The sequence below is a fragment of the Leptonychotes weddellii genome, chromosome 5 (assembly GCF_054177405.1).
Source record: "Leptonychotes weddellii isolate Sample4059 chromosome 5, ASM5417740v2, whole genome shotgun sequence".
In the NCBI taxonomy this organism is placed as follows: domain Eukaryota; kingdom Metazoa; phylum Chordata; class Mammalia; order Carnivora; family Phocidae; genus Leptonychotes; species Leptonychotes weddellii.
Genome location: NC_138373.1, coordinates 546629 through 562400, shown reverse-complemented (window position 1 = coordinate 562400; position 15772 = coordinate 546629). Strand labels below are relative to the sequence as shown.

At 64.7% G+C, this 15772-nt stretch overlaps 2 protein-coding genes across 2 annotated transcripts; one reads left to right on the top strand and one right to left on the bottom strand.

The window, feature by feature from the left end:
- Positions 1 to 1171: 1171 nt before the first annotated feature.
- Positions 1172 to 2037, top strand: CHLSN (cholesin; the record flags this gene model as incomplete). Its single annotated transcript, XM_081822166.1, has 1 exon — positions 1172 to 2037. A coding segment is annotated over one exon (321 nt), but the record flags the coding sequence as incomplete, so codon positions are not given.
- Positions 2038 to 5437: 3400 nt separating this feature from the next.
- On the bottom strand, positions 5438 to 14025 carry CYP2W1 (cytochrome P450 family 2 subfamily W member 1). The gene is made up of 9 exons (XM_006737185.3): positions 13785 to 14025; positions 12284 to 12446; positions 11852 to 12001; positions 11623 to 11780; positions 10181 to 10354; positions 9668 to 9806; positions 9367 to 9551; positions 9020 to 9161; positions 5438 to 8694 (listed from the first exon to the last, which is right to left on the bottom strand). The coding sequence occupies exons 1-9, from the start codon at positions 13956 to 13958 to the stop codon at positions 8474 to 8476; spliced, it is 1506 nt and encodes a 501-aa protein (XP_006737248.2). The 5' UTR covers positions 13959 to 14025; the 3' UTR covers positions 5438 to 8473.
- Between the last annotated feature and the right edge of the window lie 1747 nt (positions 14026 to 15772).

Here is a 15772-nt window from a genome sequence, read left to right as displayed (position 1 = left end):
GAGGAAGCGGGGGCAGCTGTCGGGGGAGGGCGTGAGTTCGGGGGAGGTCAGTAAGTAGAGGGACGTAGCGTGGGGGGCAGCCCATTGGAGGGAGGCAGGGGGCAGAATGGGGGGAGGTTCTGGGGGGGCAGCCTGTCAGGGGAGGCAGGGGGTAGCCCATGGAGGGAGGCAGGGGGCAGCATGAGGGGAGGCCCAGGGTGGGGGGACAGCACGGGGGGGGTGGGCAGACTGTTGGGGGGCAGCGTGGGGGGACAGAGGGTGGAGGGGGTGAGGGCAGCATGGAGTGGAGGGCAGCCCGTGGGGGGCAGTAGGGGTGGCTCCCCTTCAGCAGGTGAACTCTCGTACCCTCTCCCTGGGCCCAGCCCGCCACACTGGAGTCCCTGCACCTCCCGTGTCAATGGCTGCAGGCAGCTCTTAGTGGGTAACTGCTTTGTGCTCTCGGTTGAGCTATAACTCACACCACAACATTCACCACTTAAAGCTTTTGGTTTTGATGAAGTCCGTTTGTCTGGGGTTTATTTAGCTGCTCGTGCTCTCGGTGTCCCATCTAAGGAATCGTTGCCTAATCCCAGGTCATTCTGCAATGCTTTCTTCTAAGAGTCTATAGTTTTAATTCATACTCGCAGGTCTTTGGCCCGTTCTGAGCTGATGTCTAAAGATGGTGTGAGGGAGGGGTCCTCACGGGGACATCCCAGCACCATCCGTCGGAGCGAGGGCCCTTGTCAGAACCCGCTGACCGTGGGTGGAGGGGTCCCCCCTCGGCCCCAGCTCTGCCCCTTGCCCTGCGTGTCTGTGCCAATCCACTACTGTGGCTTCAGAGCCGAGATGTGGGAGTCACTGACTGCTTTTTGAGTGGACCTGGCCCCTCCTTCCCTCTCGCCTCTGGACGGGACTAGCCGGACCTGGAGTCAGGCGGGCTGGGGAGACGGCCGCAGAACTCGGTTATATCGGCTTCATCTCTGACCTCCGTTCTTTGTCCTAGAAGCTCACTCCTCACAAACACACCTGTCTCCCGTGGACTTAGTGGCATTTCAGGAGTGGTGAGAACCCAGGGCTGCCGAGCCTGAAGCCCGTGGAGGGAACAGCCCAGGACCAGGAGAGGGCCGCTGCAGGAGGCCAGCCCGTGGTCCTGCAGCAGGGGACAGAGCAGAAGCATGAGTACAGCCTGTGATGCCAGCTGCTGGGCCGGGAGCCCTGCCTGGAGTCTGGGGCCCACGCTGTGAATGCCCCATTTCTCCACCGCTCAGTGTCCACACTCCCCACGCCACCCCGCGGGGCCCTGACACCCTCGTCCTCTTCCCCCGCCCAGGTTCCCCATGAGCTCTTCTCCACCCTGCTGGCCTACCTGGAGGGGCTCAGGGGCCACGCCCGGGAGCTGACGGTGCAGAAGGCGGAAGCCCTGATGCGGGAGGTGGACGAGGCCAGCGGTGCGGACCCCCTCCCACCGGGGAAGACCCAGCGCATCCGGCAGGTGCTGCAGCTTCTCTCCTAGGGGCCCAGTGGGCCGCTGCTGCCGCCCAGGACTCAGCTGACCGCCGCCTTCCAGCGGCGGGGCCCCAACGAGGGGCAGGCGGGGCTACCAGCAGGTCAGCGGCCAGTGGGCCTGTGGTGCCTGACCCTTGGAAGGACTGTGGCCAGACTGTTCATAGATGGTGACGTGTCTTCGTCCCTTTACAGCAGAAAGTGGCCACTCTGACGTACCCTCCTGGCCTCCCAGTGGCCCTCAAGCCCCCGGGGAGCTTGCTTATTGAGAGAAAGGTCTATTTTCCTACGGGGAATGTCGTAGAGATTGACCAGAGCCAGCCCTCCCCTCCAGCTGTGGTCCGTCCTCGATGGGGGGTGAGGGGAGCCCCTCTGGAGCCGGCCACCCGCATCCGGGTCACCTGCCTGCGTTCCCTGGTGGGTCCAGGCCGTGGCTCGCCCATCCCTCACCTCCCTCCTGGGGCCTCCTGGGGCCTCGCTGACCAGTCCTGGGGAACACCTCGCTGCATTTTCAATAAAACCAGCCCGTGTCGGCCGTGGCCCTTTTTCCGTGCATCCCATTCTCGTTTGCCTGTCCTGACTGCCAAGAGCTTGTCCTGAGAGTGAGCGTGCGTCGGGCCGGAGCCAAGGCCCCTGGGACAGCATCCCGGCAAGCTCCGTGTGGTGCTCCTGCCTGTTGGCGCTGAGCACTTGGTCTGTGGGCCTGCTGTCGGCAGGTGTTGGCAGTGACCACATTGGCTGCCCTCCCACGGCCGTCCCAGCCAGGAAGTAGGCTCACTGCCTGCAGAAACGCCAGACCTGCTCTCCCTGTTCCCAGAAGAGCGCGCGTGTCAAACCCCTGGAAGTCCCTCTGGGTGCGGCGGCCCATGTCTCCCCCACCCACAGGAAGAGTGGGCAGGCCCTTCAGGAGGCCCTGTGCTTCCCGGGACCCGTGGAGAATGACACGGTGGCGGCTATGTGCGGTGGTCTTAAAACTTGTCCACCGCGGCTTTGACGCTCCACCGCTGGGGCGTGGGTCAGCTTCCAGCATGGGATGAAGCAGATGAGACGCCGTGCGGCCCCTGGGGCGAGGGCAGGAGGAGGATGGAGCTGGCGCCCGTGGGACGCTTGCCCTTGGGAATTGGCACATGACGTGGGAAGCCCCTGTCACGTGGGGAGGCCACATGGGGGGCCATGAGGGGTGCTCAGGTGATGGCGAGTCTTCGGAGGGCGGCTGCCCCAGGTGACGCTGAATGAACCCACTGAGTCTTGCCCGCGTTGCAGGTTTGTAAACCCTACTGCTGGGGTGCGTGAAGTAGATAACCAGAGCGCCACGAAGCGGTGTAAAGTGACTCGCTTATATTGTGTGTCACGGTGCTTAACAGAGTCACGGGCTCCAGGCCTGTGTGTAGACCCCTTACTCTGGGAGAAGCCTGGGACCGGCCGTGCTCCCCGGAGGCGTCCCCACCTCAGGTTTTGCACGGACTTCAGCTTCAGTCACCATGGAGCACCCGGGCCCAGGAGTGGCCCACTCATCCAGAGGGGCCTGGGCTGGTCCATGGGGCCCCCCTCTTCTCACCCGTAACCCAGACCCCTGGGCTCTAGGGTCACGCTGCCCCACCTCCCGCCCGACACCCGCAGCTCGGCGGCAGCCCCCATGGAAAGGGGACGTGCCCCACCACTCCCCGGGGGCATTTGGCCCTGCCCCCACCCACTGTGCAGCTGGAATCCCGGTCACACGCACGAGCACGCGTCCAGTTCTGGGTGGGAGCAACTGGCCCGACCCCTCTTTGGCCCAGGTGGCTTTGGAGACAGATGAGAAGTCCTGCCCGCCCGGTATCCATCAGGTGAGGACTCGAGCAGGGAAGCACGTTGGAAGCACACATCAGTGCAGGTCTGTGAGTGCATCAACAGACCAGTGTGTGGGCATCACGGCCTCACTGTGCCCAAGCTCGGAGGTGTCCTGGAAATGACACTGAAAACTAGACGTACAAAGAAAAACCCATAGCTACAAAGAAAGGGCAGTTTTTTGGTTTTTTTTTTTAAGGAATCAGGTTGATTAAGAACCACAGCTCTGGGTTTCCTGGCAGCCAAGTTGAAAAGGGAAATGTGATGGGTTCCGAGTCCTCATTGTTACTGGATACAGTGGAGAGAGCAGGGCACTCCCCAATACCAGATGGGGGGCTCTTTCCTCCCTAAGAGCTCCTCTCGGAGCATGAAGTGCTATTCCCTCGAGGTCCCCGTGGCGGAAGGTGCAGAGGGACGTGACACATGTCACCTGGACAAAGCTGTCAAGAGACATACTCAGTGTGGGACCAACCAGCCTCAGTTGCTGGGGGTGCCGGTCGGAGATGGCCCTCTGATGAGGCCCCAGGGACAGTGAGGTGGGAGCACCTGCGCCTGGGGCCAAGCCACAGTGAGGGGTGCCTAGGGGCTGTCTGCGTGGGGCCACCAGGCCAGGAAACGTCTTGATGGTGGCTGGTGATTTCCCACACTGCAAACAACCCAGATGTCCGTCAGTAGCCGAACAGGAAACCGAAGTGAACAGCACTCACCAGTAAAAGGGAAGAAGCGTGGATACAGGCCACAGAGTGGCACTGGGCGGGGGACGGCGGACCACAAGGGCACACCGTTGACACCACTCGAACGACATTCTCGAGACGGCCGGCCAGCTCATCTGCGGTGACAGAACCCCCAGGGCAGGGGCCGGGTGGGCGCTCAGGTGCCAACGTGGCCTGCGGCTACGCGGCATGTGCAGGTGGGACACGTGCTCAAGCTCCTTGTTCGTGACACCCCAGCGGGAGCAGAGACAAGCCTCGCGGGGCAGAGCTCCCGGCAAAGCACTGGGCTCTGGAAAGAACGCGGTAAAACGGGTTTGTTGGCGCCTTAGTGTCTGTTCTCCGCGAAGTTCTACGCGTCCATCACGTAGATAGTCTCAAGCACTGTTAAAACGGAATGGGCGATGGGGCGACAGGACTTTGGGGTGGGGGTGTCAGACCCAGCAGGCCCGTCAGCACCACCAACAGCCGTCCACGGCCCCTGCCCCACCCTCCGAGGAAGCAGCCTTCCTCAGCGGGCTTCCCGTACGTCCGGGGAAACATGGCTCAGGTTCTCCTGACCTCCTATGGTGAGAACTGGGGACTAGCTACCGAGTGGCCCCCCTCACCAAGCTTTCCCTCCCTGGGGCCCCCAGGAGAGCTGTGTCTGTGTTCAGATAAACCAGCGCTAATCCAGTAGGAAGGTCCCTGGCAGCAGGCGGGAGACTTAGGGCCAGAGGGGCTTCCGGATGTTAGGTGGCCACAGAACCAGGACCCCTGCCCCCAGGACGCACTCTCAGCCCCTCGTGTGTCTGCCTCTGAGGGTGGGCGTCCCTGCCGCCCTGGACCACAGTCACATCTGGGGCCAAGAGCCGCCCGCCAGCTCCCAGAGGCTCTTCCCTCACAAGCAAGAGGCAGGGGAGCTGCGGCTGTAGAAACCAACATTCAGGGAGGCTGTCTGCCCTCCCTGACCCACAGTGTCTAAGGACCCCTGATGGATGATGTCCGCAGAGGCCTCTCCCCAAGACCGTGCAGCCTGGAGGCTGAGCTTACTGGAGGTGCAGCTGGCAAGAAACAGGACCCCAGACTTGGAAGTGTCCATCACGGATGATGGACGAACACAGTGTGGTCTGTCCACACCACGGGGTATGAGCTGGCCTTCTAAAGGAACGATCCCTGCCCCCACGGGGACGAGCCCCGAGGACACAAGCCAGACACGGAAGGACACGCACGGGGACCCCACTCGCACGAGGTCCCGGAGTCATCAGACTCATGGACACAGAGGGTAGACGGCGGAGCCGGGCCTGGGGGAGCAGGTGGGGGTCCGTGCGTCACGGGGACAGGGTCTCTGTGTGCGGGATGGAACGTTCTAGAACCGGACAGGGGGCTGGCTGCACGGCAGCTGGATGCGTTCGGTGCCATTGAATTATACACTGAAATTGGTTAAGATGGTCAATTTTGTGTATGTTTTACCACAGGGAAAATACAAAGCAAAAGAGCTAGGGTACGCGGCAGAGGTGACCGGCGAGCCGTCCGCCACATGGTGGAGCCCTCACTCCCCGCCCCCATCGTGGGGAGTCTCTGTGCACCTGGTCAGGGCAGGAGCCGGTGGGTGGGCGAGCCCCCTTTGTGGCCCCAGGCCGGGGTGTCCATGTGATCACTGAGCTGGGCCTGGTGTGGGGGGCATCCAGGGCGGCCACGGAGACGGGTGTGTTCCATAGTTGTGCTGATGATCTCGTGGGTCAGACATCAGACTCAGCACATTGCGCTCTTTCAGCGAATAATATGCTTATTTTGTGCCAACTCCATAAGGAGGGCGGGGAGAAGGGAACGATACTCCCCAGACAGTCCCCACACGGCGGCCTTGGCTCTCCTGGGCCCTGCCCCAGGTCACAGCACCTGGCGGGTTCACTGTGGTGGGGGGATCCCCTGCAGAGGCCCTGCGTGCCTCCCGAGCCCTGGATCAGGCTGGGCAAGGGTCCCGCACATACCAGCCCTGTGCCCAGCCCACCTCAGATCTGCATCTGGACGGGGCCTGAGGGAGCCAAGCCGCGGGCACCTGGTGTCGGGGCCCCGGGAGGCTCCCGTCATGAACCAGGAGGGCACTAAAGTCAACACGGGGATCTCCCGCCTGACACCCAGCCAGATCCGCCGCGTCCTCCGTCGGAGCCCCCCGCCCCGGGGAGGGGCCCAGAGCAGCGTGTTTGTGGAGTGCTTTCCAGCAGGACCTACACCTTCCCACCTGGCGGAAAGACTGCTCAGATTTGTTCTTGGCAGATTAAAACATCAACTAACGCTATTGGCTTCTGTGGAGAAAACTTAAGTTGCCCGGGAAAGTGGTTCATTTTGACGCCTGTTCTTGTAAGTTAGGAAACATGCGGCTCAGGCTCTGCGTCCCGCCCCCGCCTGAAGCCGACTGACCTGGAAGGTGCCGCAGACCCCTCTCCTACGCGGGGAGCGGCTTCTGGAAACGGGGTCCGGGCAGCACTAGGTTTACCACGATGCTCGCGTCCCCGTTCTGGTTTTCCACGTCCTCCCAGCAAGCCTGCCCTGAGCAGCCCAGGCTCTCCCACCCACAGCTTCTTGAAAGGGTTTCCACAGCCATTCCAGAATGTTCTGTGATGCTCTGAAGGATGCTCTCGTTCATTCACGGAGATGAACTTAGGTGAGATCCATGCTGTTCGAACCGTGTGACCGTGGACAGTAAAGCGGCCCGGCCCTGCAGGGGGGCTCCCAGCCCCTCCCTCAGTGTCAGATGTGGCAGACAGACAGAAGGAATGCAACGACAGAACATGCCCCTCACCCACCACCCAGCTTTTCCCAGAAGCGAAGTATACGGGCCCCTCCCCAGAGTAACCCCTTTCCCCCGTAGGGGCCCAGCATGGGCAGCGGCACATCCAGAAGCGCCCGTTTCCACCGCCCTGCGCAGGGTCACGGAGAGACTCGCCCCTGCTGCCCACCCCCGGACACTGTTCATGGGTGGGGACACACCCCAATCCTTATCCTTTCTCCTGTGGGGAGCACTCTGCGTGCACTTGGGCCTCAGGGACCCCCTTCTGCAGCTGCCCCGGGAATTGTCCGGATCACTGGTTTACCGTGATGTCCCATCATCATGTCCTCGCCTGGCCCTCCACCTGTCCACCAGCCCTGCCTCAGAGGGGATTCGTCCTCCCACACAGACACACTTTTGAATTTAAAAAGCCAAGGCTTCAGTGTTGGGAAGGGTTGAGGGGCAGACGAGAAATTGGGGGGTCAGAAGGGACCAGAGAGAAGGCTCTGGGGTGTGGCAACTGGTCGAAAGGCTGCCTCACTTCTGAGAGCCCCCTGCCGGAGGTGTGGAGCCTGGGCCGGGGGAGGGCGGCCGGGATGGCCCAGAGCCACCATGCGGCCAGGACAGGGCCAACCCGACCCCGCCAGGCTCCCAGGCCACCAATGGGTCGCCAGATACAGGACAGGACACCAGATAACGGGAAGTGAGTCAGTGTGGGGGTGGCCCGTGGAGGCCCATGCTGGAGGGCTTCCCGCGGTGCACCCCTGACCTGGCGTCTCTGGGCCCTGTCAGCAACAGCCCCCTGCCCAGAGGCCCCCACCTAGAGGCCTTGGTACATCTTGGGCATGGGGGAGATCGGAAGCTGGGCCTTGGGGTCTGTGTCCCCACTTGCTTCTGGGTCCTGTGAGGTTGACGGGGTCAAGCGCGAGGGGGCCCCAGCGTCCTCCCTACAAACTCCCACTCATCTTTCCTGCTCAGGCTCTGCTGTCACCCCTGCAGGGTCCCCGATCCTCTGGTGGCAGCTATCCCTCGCCTGGTCCTGGCTCCACGGGCAGAGCGCCTCCGGGACATGGCTGCCCACGAGCTGCCGGAACAGGGTGGGGTCTGCAGGAGACCCGGCGGTCCAGGGCCTGGCACGGTGCAGACTGAGCGTGCTGGGAACACAGGTCTCAGGCTGGCCTCTGGGTGGACGTCACCCCGCACCCCCAGCTGCAGGTGGCACCTCTGTGCCTGGCCAACGCTGGCCCTGTGGGGAACTGGAGGGGGGCAGCATGGAGGGGGAGTGGGGAGAAGAGGCCATGGGGAGCCCAGGGAGGCATGCATGGGGGTGTGGGGAGGGGGTGCATCACCACTAGGGCGTGAGGGGCACCCTGAGGTATGGGTGGGGGGCCTGGGTGCAGACTGAGGCAGCACTGATGCCCAAGGGGTCTGGGGACAGAGGGCAGAGCGCAGGGAGCTCAGGGCGGGGAGGGGGCCCCAGCTGCCCTGGGGAGACTGGAGGACAAGGGGTAGAGACACCTCTGGGCAAGGGGAACTGGAAGGGGGCTGAGCCCCCGAAAGAACAGGATCTGGCCCAGGAGGGGCTTTGGGGAACCACAGCAAAGAGCCCAGCAAGGGCTCCCATGAGGGGCTTTCTGTCTGTCCATCCATTTGTCCTGCCTCCATCCTCCACAGAGCACCCCAAGCTGGGACCTGGGGGAGTGACTCAGACCCTCCCCAGGTCTCCTTGGTCAGAGCCCTTGGGCCTGGGCACTGCACAGAGGGCCTGGGCTGGCGGCCGCATGGTGAAGGCCGGGGCGGGAGTGGTGTCCAGGGCCGCAGGGCTGAGGCCGGGGGGGGGCAGCAGGTGGTATCTGTGGAGGAGGCCAGCGAAAAGCAGGAACAGCTCCGACCTGGCCAAGCTCTCCCCCACACAGACGCGGCGGCCTGCAGAGGAAACCAAGGCACAGGGTGGGGGCTCCAGACCTGCTCTTTGCAGGGCTGTGCCAGGGAACCCGGCCAGTTTCCTGGAGTGGAGGGAAAGGGGAGTCTCTGGAGGGACGAGGGAGGGCCTGGAGTGGGGGGCGATCTGAGAGCAAGGTCTGCAGCAACTGGGATGCAGGCCAGCTCTGAGGGGCAGAGACCGGTTGCCAGAGGCTGTGGACAGTGGGGGGCCCAGCAGGCTTGAGCCTGAGCTTCCGAGGTCCCTGGTGACCAGGCCACTTGGGGTGAGGGGCCCCGTGCTGTCCCCACCCGTGAGGGCTGTGGGTACCTGCAGAGAAGGGCAGGAAGGCTGCCCGCTTCACAAAGCGCCCCTCAGCGTCCAGGAAGTGGCCCGGGTTGAACTGGTGGGGCGTCTCCCACTGTGTCTTGTCCAGGAGCACAGAGCTCAGCAGGGGGATCACAGGTGTGCCCTGTGGGCGGGGCAGCAGGTGGGCTGGGCCTGGCACCCCCTTCCCCCAGGGTGTGCACTGAGAGAGAAGGTCCCCCCAGGAGGCCAGCCGGGCCCACCCTGACCCAGAGCAGAAAGAAGGAGGGAGGGAAGGGGGAGAGAAGGAGGCGGGAAGGGGGAGGGAGGGCCCTGCCCACCCTGTCAGGGTCCAGGAGGGGGGTGCCCACCTTGGGGAGCAGGTAGCCGCCCAGCTGGGTGTCAGCCGCCATGCACCGTGGCACGTGGGGCAGGAGGGTAATGAACCGCTGGACCTCGTGCAGCACAGCGTTGGTGTAGGGCAGGGACCGCTGGTCCTCCAGGCGGGGGTGCCGTCGGGGCCCCAGCACGCGGTCCAGCTCCTCCTGCAGCCGACCTGTGGGTGAGAGCGTGGGTGCCAGCATCCCTGGGAGCCTGCATCCCCTAGGCCCAGGCGGACCCCCACCCACCCGGCAGGTGGCCGTGTGCTGGGAAGACAGGCTAGGAGCTCACCTTGCACACTCGGGTGCTTGCCCATCAGGAGGGCAGCCCACTGCAACGTGGCTGACGTGGTCTCTGTACCAGCCATGACCATGTCCAGGGCACAGGCCACCATGTTGGCCTCGGCAAACAGGCCTTGGGGGTCATTCCCCTGCAGAGGCGGGTTGGATGGGACTCGGCTGGAGGCAGGGTTCCATGGACCACCCGGGCCACCCCCACCCTCCAACCCAGCTCTGGGCTCAAGAAAGGGATAGAAAACAGAGCCTTGGCGGGAAGGCAGAGCCAAGTCTGCTGAGCACCTACTACGTTCTGGGCTCACCACATCCTTGCAGCCACCCCTTGAGGCAGACACTGCAAATGCCCCATTTCACAGATGGGGAGACCGAGACTAAGGGGTTCCTCAGCTAGAAGGTGGAGGAGGTGGTGCAGGACCAGCATGGACCCCTCCCCAACCCCACTCCTCCTGGGGTGCGGCCCCCAGATGCCCCCAGGCCTCTTAGGTGGTAGGGTGGGTCTCGCCCACACCTGGCCCTGCTGGATCAGGGCGTCCATGTAGCTCTTCACGGGGCCTCCCCCGGGTGTGGGGGGCCGCCGCGCCTCCAGCTGGGTCCTCAGGATGGCTCGGACTTCCTCTATCTTCCGTAGGACAGGCCGGTGCAGTTGGAGGAGGGTCCCCAGCCAGGGGTAGATGTTGAACAGCTGAAGGCGGAGGGCGAGACAGTGGGCGGGGTTAGGGTGCAGGGCCCACAGCGGGGCCCTCACCCTCCAGCAGGTGTGTCCACCTGTCCAGGTCCCCAGGTGCTGCCCCAGACTCCAGGCAGACATGCTGTGTGGGTGCTGCCCGTGGCCACAAGAGGGCACCAGGCTCCGTGCCCGGGGGCCCCTGGCCCTCCTGGTGGGACCAGCAGCCAGGGGGCTCCCACATAACCTTCTGTCCCAGGTCAGGAAGGGGCAGGTGCCGGACAGGTGGTGGTTTCACCCCTGCAGGTGGCTGTGATCATGCTTGCTCTCCGTCCACCAGAGCGAGCAAGACAGGGGGGCGGGGGGGGTGGTTTGCCTCTCATTAAAGTCCTGAAAACAAAGAATTTGCAAACTTCAGAGCTTCAGCTGACCCCACTGTGACCAGGTTGTCTGAGGGGCCAGCCGGTGCCCGGCATGCAGATGTCCACAGCTCTCCTGGTGCACTATGACCGCTGGGTGTCCCCCAGAGCATTAGTAATCCCTGGATCAAATTACACAGGGCGACTCTGAGGTGAGGAGCTGGCCCTGGGACGGAGGCCTGGAACATTCTGCTCCGACCCCTCTGGCCTCCATCCTCCTGGGACAGCCTGCTTCGGCGAGAAGGCCCAGATCCTCCTGCCCAGAGGCTCCTAGGACCGAAGCATGAGGACAGGAGACTTCTGTGGCCAGCCCCCGCCTCGCACCCGTGACTGCGGGTCTGTAAATACACGCACCACGACCAGATGGATGCGCTTAGTGACCTATCACAGAAATGGTCACAATGGCAAACATTTCATGCTTTGGAAAGAGTGAAATGCACCTGCCCCTGGGAGTTCTGAGAATCAGCAGGGCCAGTTTGCACCATTCATGTGACACTGTGAAGGACCCATGCTGGGTGGAGGGTCCCTGGGTTTAAGGGTGGGGGGGGCAGGGGGATACTGAACCCCATATCCAGGGAAGAGATGCTCAGTCCCCATCCCCACCTCTGAGCAGGTGCATCTGCTACTGATGGGCAGGCGTGGGGGGAGGCAGATGGGCACCCTGCCCTACAGCCCCCTCATTGCCCAGAGGGCATGGGGAAACTGGCCTGGGGTCACATGGCCAATTGGTGTCAGAAACAGGACATGCCTCGGGCCTCCTGGCTCTGAATCCAGTGGGGCTTTTGCAAGGTGGCAGCTCACCTCTCTCGGGCAGGGGCAGTGCTGAGACCACCCCCCACCCCAAGACCGGGAGCAGCCACCTCTCACCTGCAGGCTGGGGGTCCCCAAGAGGACCATGACCTCATCGATAAGGCTCAGCAGGGACACGAACACAGGATCCTGGTATTCGAACCGCCGGCCAAAGAGCAGCGTGAACGTGATGTTGGAGGGGGCCCAGCCCAGCAGGGCCAGGGGGAAAGGCTGGCCTGGAGTGGGAGGGAGACCAGCCTCAGCGGGTGAGGGGGCCCCCACAGGGGGTGCCCCGGCCCCCACTCACCTCCGTAGCAGTCCAGCTGCCCCATGAGGCACCTCAGCTCCTGTAGGACCTTGTCGGCCACGGGCCCCCTCCCCACGCCCAGGCCATGGAGGGTGCGCACGGTGAACTGGCGGGCGGCCCTCCAGCGTGCCCCCGACGAGAAGAAGATGCCTGTAGGTCAGACGAGCCGCCCGTGAGCAACCCCAGGTGATGCAGGCAGGGAGCGAGGTCGGGGGGCCTGGCTGGGGCCTCACCCCACCCCTGGGGCTGGCCTTGGTGAGCTGCACCCACTCTTGGCATGTCATGGTCCCCAGCCATGTGGACACTGTGTCCCTCCCCCAGGAGCCATGCCGGGCACACTCTCGTGCTGCTCAGAGAGGCAGACCCCCCTCCTGGGGTCCGGGGACTCGTACGCTCAGCTGCCCCCCTCCCCACCCTGCGCCGCACACCTACCCCCACCTCCCTGGATGAGCTGGAAGATGGCGATGGGGGGCCGGTCAGCCAGCTCCGGCCCGGTGCCCACCAGGGCGTCCCTCACAGCCTCGTAGCCAGCCAGCACCACCGTCTTCTGACGCCCCAGGTGAACAGTGAACACCGGCCCGTACCGTTCTGAGAGCTGGTGGGCACAGGCAGAAATCAGCCCGCAGCCCCACCCCCAGGCCCCCCGTGAGCACCTGCCCCGGGCTGCAGCTGCACAGGGTGGGCATGGGGCACATTCAGAACCAGGGGCGGCCTAGGCAGGCTCTGTAGAAACTGGGCCAGCGTGGGCGTGCGCGAGCAAAGGCCCAGGAGCCGAAAAGCAGGAGGTGTGTTTGGCAGGAGCCGGGTCCTGCTGGATCCCGCTGAGCCCCCTCCCCATCCATTCCAGGAAGGCAGGGGCTACCACTGGTGCTGGGTGTCACCGTCGTGGTTTTCTTTGCCGGGGAAGCAGCAGAGAGGGCTCCTTGGAACCCCAAGACGAGGAGGCGGGCAGTAGGAGGGGCTGTCTGCGGGGGTGGCCTCTGCTAGAAGCCCAGGGGTCTGCACAGGGAGCCTGTCCCCGCTCAGATGCGCCCCCGCATTGAAGCCCAGATGGACAGGAGCAGGGGGTGCCCAGACCTCACGCGAACCGCCCTGCCCAGTCTGGAGGCCCAGACCCAGACTGCGCGGCAAGGGCTGGCCTCTGACACCTCTGCCTGTGCCCGTTCCCTTCTGTGCCTTCACACATGGGCACACTGAGGCCCGGAGGCAAGAAGTGAACTGCTGTCCATCACTTGCACCGAGGGACGGAGCCAGACCTGTCCACACCCGCTCCACTCCCCGCACGCTGGACGGTGGCCCCCGGGCACGACACCAGGCACAGCCTGAGAACCCTGGCGCCCAGGGTGCTTCCTGCAGCCCCTTCCTCCCCACCCACACGCAGGGCTGGGGGGCCACCAGTAAGCGGCAGCGCTTCTGGGGAAGGAGGGTGCAGTGATGGTGGGAGCCGTGGTTGGGGCAACGTTGGCCGGGCAGACCTTGTGGGGTGGGGGGCCAGGCCTGCACCTCCGTTTTGCCCACTGGGCCGGCCATTCCTGGCTGCAGGGCAGGGCAGCCTGCCCTCAACGTGGGGCCAGGACCGTGCAGCCCCCAGCCCGGGCTGGGAGCAGCCACACCCAGCAGGCGCTCCCTACGCCCCATGCACACTCGAGGGCTAGTCTGGGTTCCTTCCCTCGCGGGACCTCTGCTGTGTGGTACTACTCCCCGGAGCACCTGCCTCCTCCCCTCCGCCTCCCCCAGTCCGGGCTCTTCTGTAGGCGCTCATCAAATGCTGCCTCCTCCAGGAAGCCCTCCTGGCCCCTGCTCCTTAAATGGCCCATCTGCTTCCCTGTAGGGTGGGCTGTCTTTCTCTTCCTCACGGCAGGGTGGGCACTTGGGCCTATTGTGTCCCCTGAGCTGGGGCTGGGGTGCCCAGGACCCGCCTGCCCTGACCTACCTCCATCAGTGACCGGTCCTGCTGGGACACACGCAGCAAGTGCAGGTTTCCGATGAGGGGCAGCGGACGTGGCCCAGGGGGCCAGCGAGGGGCTGGGGAGGGGGTGGGGGTGCAGGCTTGGAGCAGCCCCCAGAGCCCCAGGAGCAGCAGGATCCCCAGGAGCAGCAGGGCCATGAGGACGGCAGGCGGCGAGGCCCCAGCTCCCCACCCTGAGCCTTATAGGCCCCTGGGAAGGCGTGCCTCACCCCCCGCCCCGAGAATGTGGACCGAGCAGTTTGCCGAGGACAGCCAGGCAGCTTAAAGTGACAGGCGTGCGGGGAATGTGGGGTTGCATCTGTGGCAGGGAGCCAGGGGGCCAGGGGCTGTCTGGGGGGCTAGCATCCAGGCCTTGCGCTTGGGGCATCTTCGTCCCTTGCCTGCTGGACAGAACACACCGCGGCGGCCCGTCTGCCCCTCCCGCAGGCCTCTGCCTTCTGCCTGTCTCCCCATCAGAACTGGGGCTCACGGGGCCTTGGGACCTGGGCCCCCCAGCTCTGAGGGGAGCTCCGAGCCTCCCTCAGCAGGGCCCGTGGGGTAGGAGGTCTGCGGAGACTCGGGGATGGCCCGCGACGGTCCACACAGCAAACGCCTCAGATCCCAGGACCCTCCGAGTGTCCCCTGCAGAGTCTCCGACTGCAAGCTTGCCCTGAGTGACAGCCTGCTCCCTGGTGGCTTTTCGAGTGTGGTCACCTGGAGTGGGAGGCCCTGGCCGGTGCAGGGCGGGGCAGGGTGGGCTGGCCGGGTTTACGAGCCCCCGTCTGTCTGTGCTGCACTCCGCTCTCCTCAACCCGGTGCCCTGGCTGGGAGGGGAGGAGGTGCCCCGTGGAAAGGAGCTGCGAGGGGCTGAGGGTGCTGGCATCAGAAGTGGCCGGGCCTGCTCGGCGCCACCTGCCCCAACATGAGGCAGCGGGAACCCCATCCCCGCGTGGGGCCCCTCACCACGGGGCCTGTCTCCTGGAGATGCCGTCCGTGCCCCTACACGAACCCCAGAGCCAAAGCAGCCCGACGGCCCGCACCCCCTCCCAGCCTGCATTTGCACACCTCCTGTGACAGGGTGCTCACTGTCTTGCGGGCAGGCCGTCCCGTTGCACAGCCGTGGGGCCGCAGCGAGGGTGGACGGCTCCCTAACAGCTGTGTCTCCGGGTCATTTAGGCTGAGTGCCAGGTACCAAGGCTGCTACTAGGTGCGTGGGCTGTGGGTGCTCGCCGCCCAGGACAACCCACCTGAATTAATTCAGCGAGCATTTATCGAGCACCTGTGTGCTAGGCTCCGCCGGTAGCTAGGGCTACAGAAACTGGTGGTCAGGGATCCAGAAAGGGCCCCCCAGCCCAGGGGAAGAGACCCACATGGCAGGGCTTTCCCCTGAAAACACCCCGGGCGCTGTAGCTGAGCGTGCGAGTCCCAGGAAAGGCATTCCGGCAGAGGGCTGTGCGGATCCCGGAGCAGGACCAAGCAAGGTGCTGGGTGGACCGCCGTGGGAAGGAGGGAAGGGGCAGTGCGGCCCGACACGCTGGAGGTGAGAACTTGGGGTGGGGGTTGGGGGTCCATCCTCCTCCTTCAGGTCGGTGAGGCCTGGGCACCTGGGGCCACGCCGGGCATGAGGCCCCCCACCTCGGTGCCGCCGCCGGGCACCTGCGGATCAGCCACGGTCTCCTGCAGGGCGTGGCGGCACAGCTGGAGGGGATTTTCCAGAACCAGTCCTGGCTCAGCCAGTTTCTGGCCTTTTACCTGCAAGACCCTCGAGCTCCTCCTGACAGCCTAGCGGGGGTCACCCCCATTTCTCAGGAGAGGAAGCGGGGCCCAGGTTTGAGGCGCTCGCAGCCCCCCCGGCCTCTGGGTGCGCTGGCGGTGAGGGGGATCAGGGCAGGGCCCCCACAGCACCCACCACTCGCTCTGCGCTGTCCCACCCTGCGGGGCAGGGGTGTGGCAGTGAGGGGCGCAGGCTTGGG

What these genes read in the sequence shown, in the direction of transcription:
- CYP2W1 (XM_006737185.3), bottom strand. Translation starts at nt 13,958, where the DNA reads ATGGCCCTGCTGCTCCTGGGGATCCTGCTGCTCCTGGGGCTCTGGGGG. An exon ending in AGGACCGGTCACTGATGGAG is followed by an intron (nt 12,447 to 13,784) that starts GTAGGTCAGGGC and finishes TGTGCCCACCAG; the next exon opens with CTCTCAGAACGGTACGGGCC. An exon ending in CTTCCTGCCCTTCTCTGCAG is followed by an intron (nt 8,695 to 9,019) that starts GTACCCACAGCC and finishes TTTCCTCTGCAG; the next exon opens with GCCGCCGCGTCTGTGTGGGG.